General features: G+C 39.8%; 1 protein-coding gene across 5 annotated transcripts in view; it reads left to right on the forward strand.

Annotated features, from left to right (window-relative positions):
• Positions 1-3,174: 3,174 nt before the first annotated feature.
• LOC148845939 (Rhodanese/Cell cycle control phosphatase superfamily protein) overlaps positions 3,175-13,661 on the forward strand; it is a 71,739-nt gene continuing 61,252 nt past the window's right edge. For 3 of the 5 annotated variants that reach the window (XM_088954445.1, XM_088954444.1, XM_088954443.1), the window contains exons 1-3: positions 3,192-3,772; positions 11,806-12,861; positions 13,501-13,601. In XM_088954445.1, the coding sequence (XP_088810571.1) occupies positions 3,728-3,772; positions 11,806-12,861; positions 13,501-13,601 (1,202 nt within the window). In that variant the 5' untranslated portion in view covers positions 3,192-3,727. Of the gene's footprint in view, positions 3,773-11,805; positions 12,862-13,500; positions 13,602-13,661 lie in introns of all 5 variants that reach the window. The other 2 variants (XM_088954442.1, XM_088954441.1) reach the window with 2 other exon arrangements.

Below are 13,661 nucleotides of genomic sequence, written 5' to 3' on the forward strand. Positions count from 1 at the left end.
GTCACATTGGTGGGATGTTGATATAAGAGTATCCAGCTCTCCCTTAAATGCATCATTGCAACCATCTCTCAAATCAATGAACTCACTTGACAGTCTAGACTCAGACAAAACAATTGAATTTTCTTTACAGGCACATTCCACTTTGCATTAGGAACATTTCCCATAAATAATAACATAAAAATGTGAAGGGATAGGAAGTCCATCATATGGACGCCCAAAGATTGCGGAATAAGGGGGCGAATTTCAAAAATTTTTCTCTCATTTCAACTGGGAATCGAATTCCCTATTTAGAAAATCATATTTTCAAGGATCATTCTTGAACCATAAACTGAACCAGATCTGAACCAAAAGGAGTAGGAAGAGATAATACCTGATACAGAGAAATAATATCTTTCAATGGAGGTGTTCACGCCCAAGGAAGGATCCAAAATCTGCTCCCATTGAAGATGACGCAGTGCAGGGTGGAGCAAAATCAACAGTGTTCTTCCAAAAGAACTTGATCCTTCTCAAGAATCACCTAGACGGCTTGTGAATACAACTCCCACCAATCTTTTCTCCAAAAGATTGGAATCATGATCCAATCTTGATTTCTCCCAAGAATTGGAGATCGAACTGCTGTAGGCGGCGACTGCAGGAATGAGGCGGCAAGAGAGTATTTATAGGGAGCAGAATTCTCTCTTCTGTGATTTCAGCTCTGAAGACAAGACTATCTGTTGCTTGTGATTGTGTGTCTTAAGGCTGCCGCCCCCTCCTTTTATAATCTCAAAGGGATCAACTCCTATTCCCATTAGGAGTTGGAGATCCAAATCATATTTGGATAAGAAGTCCCTTTAAGTGATAAGGGATAACCCTTATCTTGTCTGCAGATCAGATTAGCCATCTCCTAATCTAATTAGGAGGTTTCCAGATCTAAATATTATTTAGATCTTGGACTCTTTAAGTGGATAGGCTATTGGTCCAATCCTATCAGCTGATCCATCTCAGAATTCGCCCCTTTAAGTGACTAATCAAATTAGCCTAGTTCGAAATGGGCTTAAGGCCCATTTAAGGTTTTGTATTCACTTGGCCTTCCAAACTGTTGCCCAATTGGGTTTCCTTGTATGGCGTGGGACCCTAACATTGATCTACACATCAGCCACATAGGTTCGGTCCAGCCTTTGTTACAAGGCCTGGCCGAATACACTGTTATGGACAGTGCACCCCGTGAAGACCATCTCATGGTCTCTATGGGCCCAACACTTAACCTAAGTGGTCCCTGGGCCAAGCCATCTTGTAACACCCAGGGACTGTGGGCAGATGCAAAATTAGCCCATCAGGTATTATCCTCAATGGTCTTACACTTAACCTCTCAGCCCATAATGATCATACACTGCCTGACAAGAGAGGACCTCTCCCTCGACTGCAAGGAACAATGTTGCACTCTCTGCTCATATGGATCCCGAGAATTAAAACCTTTTGCAAACCTTTTAGAAACCATAATATATATACTTTTATATAAAATATATTTTGCAAAACAAATTTCAACGGTTGAAATCGGCTGCCGGCAGTCTTGGTTTCCAACAGTGAGAGTGCATCCCCGATCATTACCTTTGTTCGACAAAGGGGCTGATCCTGTCACTATGATCACCCACTCAGATGAATTCTCGGATTGTCCCAACATACCCAGGTTTTGACCCCCGCTAAGGATCTCACTGATTAGTACATCAAAGACACCCCGATCCGACACTTAGTGTAGTATCATAATCGAGTCTAGGGGTCGGGTGTAACTTTCCAGTTTTTGCCCATCAATCTCCAAGGTCTAGGGCAATACTGAAAATCTGGTCCAGTTCAAAGATTCAATTAATCCCACACTGTATGTGCCTAGGGTCTCACCCCGGTAGCTGAGACAAGCCACCCCAACCGACTTGGTGGCACCACAGTGTCAGCTTTGTCAGGATAGGTCTCCCCTGATCGACCCACTGGTTGTGAACATTTAAATGAACACGAGTCTCATTAAGTGTCCAGTTTAAGGGTATTACACAGAAACATACCAAGGGAATATGAATCAAATATGAACTTTTATTCATTTACAATAAACTCATAAAGTACATCAATTTTGATTGAAGCTAAGGGCATACAAAACTGTCTAACAAAATGTTCCCAATGAATGGTGGGATGTACCTGTGAGATCAGTGTGATGCACCATGTGTGAGGAGGAGATCTGGTCTCCTTTTGGTTAGTGGTATATATAACAGACAAGAAAAGAAAACAAAGGGAATGCCCATATAGCGAGAATGTGATTAGATAACACCGGTCTATTCTATCAGAAGCTTTATTTCTGTTAATTTTGAGGCATTAAGTCTTGTGGAAGGAATTAACTTTGTGTTAAATCAGATAAACTGCACTTGATGGCTGATTTTTCAACTGTTTAACCAACAATAACGTCCAACGTAGAAATGGCAATGGGGCGGGGTGCGTTTGGAGCAGGGCTCCCCGCTCCCCCTCTCCATCATCGCCCCATTATCAAGACACTCTACTTGTTTTCCATCTTTGGTGGTGGGACAGATTAAGGGCAAGACACTCATTCCTCATGGGAGATGGAGAATCTTCGAATTTTTTCCTTAATCTATTTTGTCGATAATTTAAAAACAAGATTATGAGAATTTAAAAATATTTTAAGAGTTAGGTTATAACAATTTGAAAGTACTTTATAAATAAAATTATAAGATGCTATGATTTTATGAATTAAAAAACTTAAAATATTTTAAAAATCAATATTAATCTATCGATATTTTACAAATTTATCATAGAATTTGGGGCAGGTTCCGAGAATTACTGTAAATTCCATCCTTGCCCCGTTTCCAGTTCAGGGCAAAAATTTTTCTCGTTCTTGCGTCCTTATTTAAGGCCCGGAAAAACACAAAACCTTAATTTTACGACGAAAATTGCAGCCACACATCCCGAATATCTTGGTGTATTTGTATGTTGTCATTCATGGCAAGATGGTTTCAATGTGCGGGTGCGAGGAAATGAAGATTCTGATTCTGTGGGGATATATACTTGACGTGGGGCGTTATTATTGTTATAGATATTAATACAGCCCTTAAATGTAGCAAGTTCGGACGCGTGTCCATATGTAATTGGGTTTCATCGCAGTCGGAGTTTTTCTGACAGAAAGATGGATAGAAATTAGATAATACAAAAATTATCCCGGCAGAAAAACGAGAGGCAAAGAGGACGGGCCAAGGAGATCTCGCAATTCGCGAACGGCTTCGACAAGCCACACGATTCTCCGAATCATATCCTCTCTCTCTCCCTCTCTCTCTCTCTCTCTCTCTCTCTCTCTCTCCCTCTCTCTCTCTCTCTCTCTCTCACTTGCGCAGTCTTATTTGATTTTATATGATTATATCTAACACCAGTTCCAGATTTCTGTGTTCTGCGAGTTGGAGCCAGCTTTGAACCTGGTTTTGGAGGGATAGAATCCCAAGTTTCCTATCAATATGGTGATTTTCCTATTACAGGAGTTTGAATTTCAGAAACCCAGCTGGAAAATAGCTTGAAATGGCGTGAATTGTTTTGGGTGTCTTCGTTTATTCTGAGTTCTCAAATACGGGTTCGTGTTTTTCCACTTAAAAGTTGAGTTTAAGATGCTGTTCGATTGAATTTTGTATTCACTGAGTCGTTTCTTAGTGGATGTTGACAATGTGGTGACTGGTGAGGTTCTTGGATTGGTTTAGCTGATTTGACAATGTTACCTGTTTGCTCGGCCACCCAATCGTGTTCTTATTCACAGGTGAGAGCTTTGTTAAACTCAAGTTTCGGATTATGAGCTGTCCTTTGATTTTATACTACGTAGTTTATTTTACAACTATATTGCTATGTTGAAATCCTCTGTAGCTCAGAATCACCTTTATTTTTTCTCAAGTTGATTATTATTATTATTTTTAATTTATTGTCGTTCTTTTCACAAGAAATTTTGTTTTAGGATCATCTGTAACACGCAAACAAAATAGGTGACTTGTGATTCACTCAAGTTGTTAGTATTGATATTTAATGAGTTAGTGATGGTGCTGTTTAACTAGATTATGTATGTGTACTTGTCACAGAAAACTACGGGTTACCATTCCTCACAATGTTGTTAAAAATTGATTTTAACAAATTCTGGAAAAAAATTATATGATCCACTCAAGTTGTTAGTATTGATATTTAATGAGTTAGTGATGGTGCTGTTTAACTAGATTATGTATGTGTACTTGTCACAGAAAACTACCTGCAACTAATCAGTAAAAGCACAAGGATATCCTAGAAATGAAATGACAAAGATTTAACGTTTGTCAATATGTTCTATAATTTAATCGTAAAAGCACAATAGGAAAAATTTTATGGTCAGAGGAATGCCATTATTTTTCTTTTTTACTTATTAGTGGGTTGCTTTGATACTCATATCACCAAATTAATGTGTATTATTAGCACATTATCTTTTTTGAACAGGTAAAGTATAATTTCATTAGTATTAAGAGTCTGTACATGAGATTGTGTACCAAAAAGAAACTTTAAGCCCCCCAAAAAAATCTACATCCAAAAAAAGAAGAGAAAGTATCATTTTTAAATACAGTATGTATGGATAACCAACTCCTCAAGTTCTCCACAGCCCTATTAATCACCACAGATTCTGGTGATGCTTTCTGTTTGGAAATCCTCAAGTTTCTTTTTGACCAGATGACCCACAAGACTGCTAGAGGAACTGCTGACCAACAAACTCTCCCTTTCCTTGACAGACCCTGCATGCCCCATTCTTGCAAAAGGTCCTTGACTGAGAAGGGAAAGCACCAATGCAAATTAAAAGCCCTTGAAAAGTGACTCCACACAGTTGAGCTGAAGCTTCCATGTAAGAACAAATGCTTACTGAGTCATCCTCCCTGCTGCAAAACACACATAATCTGTCTTGGATAGGGTACCCCTTCCTCAAGAGCATTTCCTTAGTCAAACACTTCTCTAGAACAGCAACCCAAGTGAAGAATTTCACTTTAGAAGGTGCAGCTGAACCCCAAATGGCCTTGCTGGGAAAAGGGTTCCTTGAAGCTCCAACTAGACCCTTGTAAAAAGACTTGACTGTGAAAACCCTTGTAGAAGTCCACTTCCAAAGTCTTAGAGTCCTAAATCTGCACATCCATATGTTGATTCTGCAGTAGAGCTTACAGATAAAAAATTTGGTTAATCTCCCAATCATTCAAATTCCTACTAAAGGAAGGGCTTCAGCAAATTGATCTACCATTCACCTCATAGCAGTCTGCCACCCAAGCCAGTTTGTTATCGGCCATGTTAAACAAAGAGAGAAATCTGTCTTTTAAAGCAAAATCACCACACCAAGAGTCCAACCAGAATCTCACCTTCCTCCGATCCCCGACTTTGAAAAGCAGCCCCTCACTAAAACTACTGAAAGCTTTTCATATGTCCTTCCACAAGCTGCAGCCGTAGGAAGAAAGGGACATTTCTGCAACCCAACCATTGCTACACAAGCCATATTTCTCAGCAATAACCTTCCTCCACAAATTGTTTGGCTCCATTGCGAATCTCTAAAGAACTGCCCAAGAGAGCTTTGTTAAACAGTTTGACCTTCCTTAACCCCAGTCCTCCAAAAGGCAGGTTTGCAGACCTGATCCTAGCTCACCAAATGATTACCGGCAGAGTCCTTCCAACTACTCCACAGATAGTCTCTCATCAACTACCTCAGATGGGATTAGAATAGACATGTAATAAGCTGGGAGGCTTGCTAGCACACTTTTAATTATAACCCAGTAGCCCTGCTAACTCAGCCACATTCTCAACTTCCCCGACTTCCATTAACTCACTCTTGGCCAGATTCACTTTTGAGCCAGACACCACCTCAAACCAGTACAGCAAGAACTTTAAATTAATTACCTGAACTGACGAGGCATCACAAAAGAATAGTGTGTTGTCTGCAAATTGAAGAAGAGGAATTTCTGTACCATTGTTTTTGACTTGATGCCAAAATGCATTCTAGCCAACATATAGTCTAGAAAGGCCTAATTGACATGGTCATAGGCCTTTTCTAAGTCAATTTTGCACACCAAAACTTTCCTGCTGCTTCTCCTTGAATCAATTAACTCATTTGCAGTTAACACCCCATCCTGAATGTGTTTGCTATGCACAAATGCCCCCTGATAGATGAATATGTGGGAATCATGATACACCTTAACCATGAAGCCAAAATTTTAGCCAAGATCTTGTACACACTTCATTAAACTAGGGCCCGTTTGGCAAGTCTTTTTGAGAAGATCTTCTCGTAGCTTTGACAGTCAATAGACGCATTGAGCTTTTGACATAAGATCTGGGCAGCCCGAAGACCGTTTGGCAGATGCACATCTTTCCGTGCATCGTTTTGGGTCTTTCCGTGCGAGATTAAAACGCGGAAGACGCGGGAAGCTTCATTTGGAGTTTCCCGAAATCAGCCCAAAATGGGCTTCCCGCATCTTTTTGGCGCCCCATCTTTTGGCAGCTAGATCTTCCGCGTGCCAAACGGGAATAGACCGATTTTCGGTCTTCCCGGCTTGTAAGCAGCCGAAAGACCACATGGAAAGACACGCCAAACGGGCCCTAATCAGCCAAAAGTCCTTCATTTCCACAACACCACTCATCTTGGGGATTAAGGAAATGAGGGAAGCATTCAAGCTTCTCTCAAGGGCTGCAGAATGACGAAACGCCTCCAAAACTCAACAGATCAAGCTTTAGAACATCCCAGAATTTTCTATAGAAGAGAATTTTAAAGCCATCAGGACCTGGAGCTTTGTCCCCCTCCATCTCATCTAATGCTCTCTTCACCTCCTCCTCTGAAAAGGGTTTTTCCAACTTAGCAACTTGGTGTTCAATTAGATTCTCAAAGTGGAGTCCACCCAAAGTTGGTCTGACCTTACACGGTTCACTATAAAGCTGCTCATAAAATTTAACAATGGCTTCCTCAATCTCCTTTTCTTGATCCACTACAGATTCTCCTACTTGCAGCCTCTTGATGTCATTCTTCCTCTTCACATTTGCAAACTTGTGAAAAAGGTGGTGTTATCGTCACCTGATTTCAACCATAAAGCCCTGGATCTCTGCTTCCATTTCACCTCCTCCTGATAATAGAGAATCATAGTCTTTCTTAGCCTTAAGTCTTTCCACTCTCCTTGCCTCCCCTAAGATACCCACCTTCCTCTGAATCAATCTCAGTTATAATTTTCAAGCATTCAGCCCTCCTGTTTTCATCTTTTGACACCCTATCCCTCTGCCATTGTTGATATTTCCTTTCAGCCATTGTAACTTCTTGCTCAAGATGTGACTAGTTTACCCCTCAAAAGAAACCTCAGCCAACTAGGATTTTATTTTCGTTTTGATCTCCTTCGATTCCAGTCAACAGTGTTCTAGCCGGAAGGGGTGAACTGAAGGGTTGAGAGATCCATCACATGGATGCCCAAAGATTGCGGAATAAGGGGCGAATTTCAAAAATTTTTCTCTCCCTTCAACTAGGAATCACATTCCCTATTTAGAAAATCACATTTTCAAGGATAAATCTTGAACCTTAAACTGAACCAGATTTGAACCAAAAGGAATGGGAGAGAATGATACCTGATACGGAGAAGCAATATCTCCCAACGAAGGTGTTCACGCCCAAGGAAGGATCCAAAGACTGCTCCCACTGAAGATGGCGCAGTGCAGGATGGAGCAGAATCAACAGTGTTCTTCCCCAAGAACTCTGTCCTTCGCAAGAAACAACAGGATGGAACGTGAGCACAGCTTCCTTTTCAATCCTTTCTCAAAGAATTGATGTCAAGATCCAATCTTGACTTCTCCCACAGTTGGAGATCGAACTGGCAAACAGGGCGGCAAGAGCAGGGAGGCGGCAAGAGAGTATTCGCAGGGTGCAAAATTCTCTCTTCTTGATTTCAGCACTAAAGAGGATCTGATGTGTTTCTTAGTCTCTCTCAAGGCTGCCGCCCCCTCCTTCCTTTTGTTAACTTGAAAAGATCAGCTCCTAATCCCATTAGGAGGTGCTTATCCAAATCATATTTGGATCAGCCTTCTCTTCTAGTGATAAGGATAAACCCTTATCTTATCTGCAGATTAGATTAGCTTTATCCTAATCTTATTAGGAGGTTTTTAGATCTGAATCACATTCAGATCTGGACTCTCTGAGTGGATAGGATCAAGACCCTATCCTAACTGCTAATCCATCTCAGAATTCGCCCCTTTAATTAACTAAATTAATAGCCCAGTTCGAAATGGGCTTTAGGCCCATTAAGCTTATGTGCTCACTTAACCTTCCTAACTGCTGCCCAGTTGGGCTTCCTTGTATGGCGTGGGACCCAAGCATTGATCTACACATCAGCCACATGAGTTCGGCCCAGCCTTTGTTACAAGGCCTGGTCGAATACACTGTTAAAGACAGTGCACCCCCTGAAACCCATCAAATGGGCTCTATGGGCCCAACACTTACCCTAAGTGGTCCCTGGGCCAAGCCACCTTGTAACACCCAGGGATTGTGGTCAGATGCAAGATTAGCCCATCAGGTATTATCCTCAATGGTCTTACACTTAACCTCTCAGCCCATAATGATCATACACTGCCCGACAAGAGAGGACCTCTCCCTCGGCTGCAAGGAACAGTGTTGCACTCTCCACTTATATGGATCCCGGGAATTAAAACCCTTTTGCAAACATTTTAAAACCATAATATATATACTTTTATATCTCATATAAAATATATTTTGCAAAACAAATTTCAACGGTTGAAATCGGCTGCCGGCAGTCTTGGTTTCCAACAGTGAGAGTGCATCCCCGATCATTACCTTTGTTCGACAAAGGGGCTGATCCTGTCACTATGATCACCCACTCAGATGAATTCTCGGATTGTTCCAACATACCCAGGTTTTGACCCCCGCTAAGGATCTCACTGATTGGTACATCAAAGACAGCCCGATCCGACACCTAGTGCAGTATCATAATCGAGTCTAGGGGTCGGGTGTAACTTTCCAGTTTTTGCCCATCAATCTCCAAGGTCCAGGGCAATACTGGAAATCTGGTCCAGTTCAAAGATTCAATTAATCCCACACTGTATGTGCCTAGGGTCTCACCCCGGTAGCTGAGACAAGCCACCCCAACCGACTTGGTGGCACCACAGTGTCAGCCTTGTCAGGATAGGTCTCCCCAGACCGACCCACTAGCTGTGAACTTTCTAAACTAACACGAGTCTCAATAAGTGTCCAGTTTAAGGGTATTACACAGAAACATACCAAGGGAACATGAATCAAATATGTACTTTTATTCATTTACAATAAACTCATAAAGTACATCAATTTTGATTGAACCTAAGGGCATACAAAACTGTCTAACATGAACCTTCTTCCTTGGAACTGTAGTTGTCAACTATAGTGTAATGTGATCAGACAAGACTCTCGGCAAAGCTTCCTAAGAAGTATTTGGGAAGAGCTCATCCCAATCTGTTGAGATAATGAAACCTATCTAACCTTACCAGAGAGGGAGCTTCCTAGTTGTTGATCCAAGTGTACTTTGCTCCACTCAAAGGTAAATCATGTAGTTCCTACCTTTGGATGAAATCCACAGACATCTGCATTCCCCTGTTTGTGCCTCTGCACCTCATCATATCCTCCTGTCTCAAGATTGCATTAAAATCCCCACCAATAGCCTAAGGGCCATCCCATTTCCTCCTTACATGGTTCAGTTCCTCCCAAGAAGCATCTTTTAGAGAAGAGACGACCGACCCATACACCCCTGTCACCACAATGGATACATTGTTCTACCGCCACAAAAGCTTTGCTAAGATTGAGAATAGACCCACCACCTTGTCCACCAACTTAAACACCCTGCTATTCCAGCTTAGAGCAAATCCCCCTGCTATGTTTTCAGCTGGCACAGTCAGCCAGTCACAAGGCTCAGACCCCCCACACACTTCAAATCACATTGTGCTTCAACTTCTGAAGCTTAGTCTCCTACAGTTAGGTTGCCAATCTTCTTGTCTCTCAAGAAACCACCTAGCACTATTCTTCTTCTACCAGAGCCAAGGTCCCGGATGTTCCACGATATTAATTTTAGACTTTCCATCTGAACTATCTTTGTGAAGCTTTATTACTCCGGCTTGCACTCCTTGCATTTTCATTTAGGCTCCAAGCAAATCTCAAGAGCTCTTTTGATTTCCTCCTGTTCTTCTTCGCTTTCTCTACCAGCCATCTGTTTTCTATTGCCACCAAGAGGGATTTCGTTTCTTCCTCCATCATCCTAAATTGGTTTGGCATCAGCCTAACTTTATATTTATGTCTTTTTAATTTTTATAGATATTAGGAAAGCATAGATCTTGCACTATCATTCTGGATTCAACACTTAATTTCATAAGCACCTCTCTGTAGTTAATGATTCACTAGGGAGGCACTTGGTTTGCCAATAAGTTTATTGTAAGTTACTCATTGAAAAGTAACTTATTGTAGGTTATGAGTTTCTTTTACTTAGACTGATTTACTTATCAAAGCAATTTTATCAAAAAGTTTGAATGTGATCCAATGGGAGAAAAGTTAGTTTCTCTAACCGAGTCAGCCACTACAAGTAGGAGTATATATTAAACATATAGAATCCCTATCTTTATACACATAAAACATGAGAAAAAGATGTAGACGTCCCTGTTCTTGTGCTACTTGACATTCCCCCTCAAGCTTATATAATCCTAGCTTGTTAATATAGGTAGTCTACTCTCATGCGACTGAGACACTTAGTAAACAGATCTGCCCAAGGTTCAAAGTATAGTTTTCAAGGTGCCAAGGCGAGGCTAGGTGACTGGGGGGGGCGCTTAGTCGCCTAGGCGATGGATTTTTTATGTTAAAAACATAGATCCTAGGGTAGTTCTCTAGGTACCATAACCATATTTCTTTAATAATTATTCATGATTTTCATAAGAAAAGTATAAATTTCATATTAAAGTATAGAAAATCAATATATTCATGAGAAGAAAAGGAAGAAGGAAAATAGAATTAAAAAAAATATAGGGGCTGAACCCTTATTTTTATTATAGGAAAAGAAGAAAATAAAAAGTATTGGTAGTAGTAGTAGTAGTAGAAGTAGAAGAAGAATATATGGAAGTGGAAAATGTGCTGATTAGATAAAATTTTTAGTTCTTCCTTACTTATTGGTTCAGGTTTTTAAGTCTTTGAGGGTTCAATACAGCATTTAGCAATGTTTGTGTTGATTAAACCCTAATAAGTAAGAAAAAAATAAAAAGAAATTAGTAGTTAACACACAAAATGATTATTTTAGTTTAATAATGTTTATTTTATAATTATAATCTCAAAAAAGAGTGAATAAAAAAGTATTTTATAGTAGGAAGTAGAAAACTGTTAGGCGATTAGGCGAGGCGAGCCTCAAAGGGCGCCTTGTCGCCTTGACAACTGTGGCTCAAAGTATCGATACTTGGGGGTTAACTTGCCAAGGTGAAGGTTTGTAACTTGTAATTAAAAGATTAGCAACCAGGGGAGGGTAGAAGTTTCTAGCTCACTCCTGAGAGTTGCTTACCAAACATTTATATACTTCAGTCTTTTATTCATTTAATAAATTAACCAGTTATTGATGAGAGACTACATGATAACAACTTTAGCATTAAAAATGACTAAACAATAACATACTAAAAGCAAGGGACATTAATTAAGCTTCTTTTCTTCATTTTTGTACCTTTTTCTTGATAGAATTGTCCTTATGTTTCACAAGCTTTTGATCTCTATTTCCATGTATAGTTTAACAACTTAGTTTTACATTTTGGATCCAGCAGATTTATTACCATGCAGGGCTGAGACCCTTCTCATCCTGGAAATCTCCTGAAGTCAGATATATTTTTGAAGACAAGGTTCTTTTGGGTACACCTCATGAACATTATCCTCAAGAAGTTTCCTTTAAACTGCAAACTTCAAATTCTCTCTGTTCCCATGTAAATGAATGGGCAGGACATCGAGATTCGACTGAGTTCTTTAACATCCCTCCTTGCTCAAATGAATTATATGACAATGATGTTGGCCTTTCAAATAATTGGAGTTATTCAATGGGAGCAGTTAATGAGACATACTCCATAGGCAGGGAGGATCTGAATTATGTAAAAAGTTCAAGTGTATCCGCCCCAGAAAAAGACAGTTTATTGAACCTTCCTGACCAGTTTATGCAAAGTATAGATCCACCATCAGGATTGGAAAGTTCAAGCGTACCTGTACCAGAAAGTGAAAGTCTGTTGATCCTTCCAGACAAATTTAGTCAAAGTGCAGGTGTATTATCAAGATCTAATGCTCCTGAAACCATATCAACAGCTGATGGTACAGTTGGTACCATGCCAGAGAATCCAACCTTGGTTTTTAATTCTCCAAATGAGGCAGATACATTATCCAATATGAAATCAAAAGTTGAAGATATTTTATCTGGGTTTTATGCATCCATAGATGCATCGGTAAATAAGGGTGAACTTGCCCTGAAAAACACACTCGATGCAATTCAATCATTTCTAACAGATACTGCTAAGACTGCTACTGGAGCTGTTGACAATGCTATCAATAATGTGGTCTCTTCTGTTGATCAGACAGGAGAATCAGCTACTAATAGATTGATGGTCTTCTCAGGTGACTTAAAGGAAACTACAACTAGGGTGGGTGTTGTTTCTATTGACATCCTTAGACAAACAATTGTCACTGTGGAGGACTATTTAACCAGAGGGGCAGACTTTGTTGTTTATTCTTATGGAGTTGCTAAGGATTTGCTTCCTCCAGAAGTCCGGGATGTCCTAAATTTATCTGAAGAGAAAGCTGCAGTCGTCCTGAGGCCTGCTGGGACTGCTTTTAAGCAGGTTTATTATTCTTGTCTTCTATATCATTGTCTTAATTTTCTGTCAATAAGTTTCTTGTGATATTGTTCCCTTGTTTTTTTAAAGACTTCTTATGTAATTAGTTTTCTATGAAGGGTATTTTCGTTACTTTCAATTTAATAATATGCACGAAATATTATTCCAAAACTCTACTAGTAGGTAATGCTATTGACTCTGGCCTATACATTGGATCATTGAAGTTGAATGGCCCCAATCAACTGTCCCACAAAAAAAAGGAAAAAGAAAAAAGAACAACTTTTTTGGTTGGCTAACCATATGAATCTGTAAATTTTTTCTTAGTGGTTGGGAAAAAGTTCCATGCATTATCTTTTGTATGGTTAAGATAAGATGATTGGATTTCATTTATTTACAATTTATTTGGCTATTTAGTTGGTGAATGGAGACCTTATGGTGGATCCAATCTCATATGCACCATAGAGACTGGTAACCCTGTATTTTACAGATATGGTAATGTCCTATTATATGTATTCATTTACCGGAATACTTATGGATATATCTTCTGAAGTATGTATATGCATGTCTATAGAATGTTAATTGTTGATATTCATGAATTTTCTAGCAATCCAAAGAAGATTCACTGTGTAAGTTTGTTTGAATCAGGTCTATGTTGCCATTGAGGGCTTGGAAAGAAATCTTGGGCTGGACCCAAGTGATCCTATTCTTCCACTTTTTCTTTTCCTTGGTACTTCAGCCACATTAGGGTATGTTTGTCTACTGGTTCTCTTCTTAAAGATTTATTTTTTAGTAGGATTCTGTGGAAA

This window comes from Nelumbo lutea, chromosome 7 (genome assembly GCF_056320005.1).
Source record: "Nelumbo lutea isolate HS-2025 chromosome 7, American lotus-T2T, whole genome shotgun sequence".
Lineage (NCBI taxonomy): Eukaryota > Viridiplantae > Streptophyta > Magnoliopsida > Proteales > Nelumbonaceae > Nelumbo > Nelumbo lutea.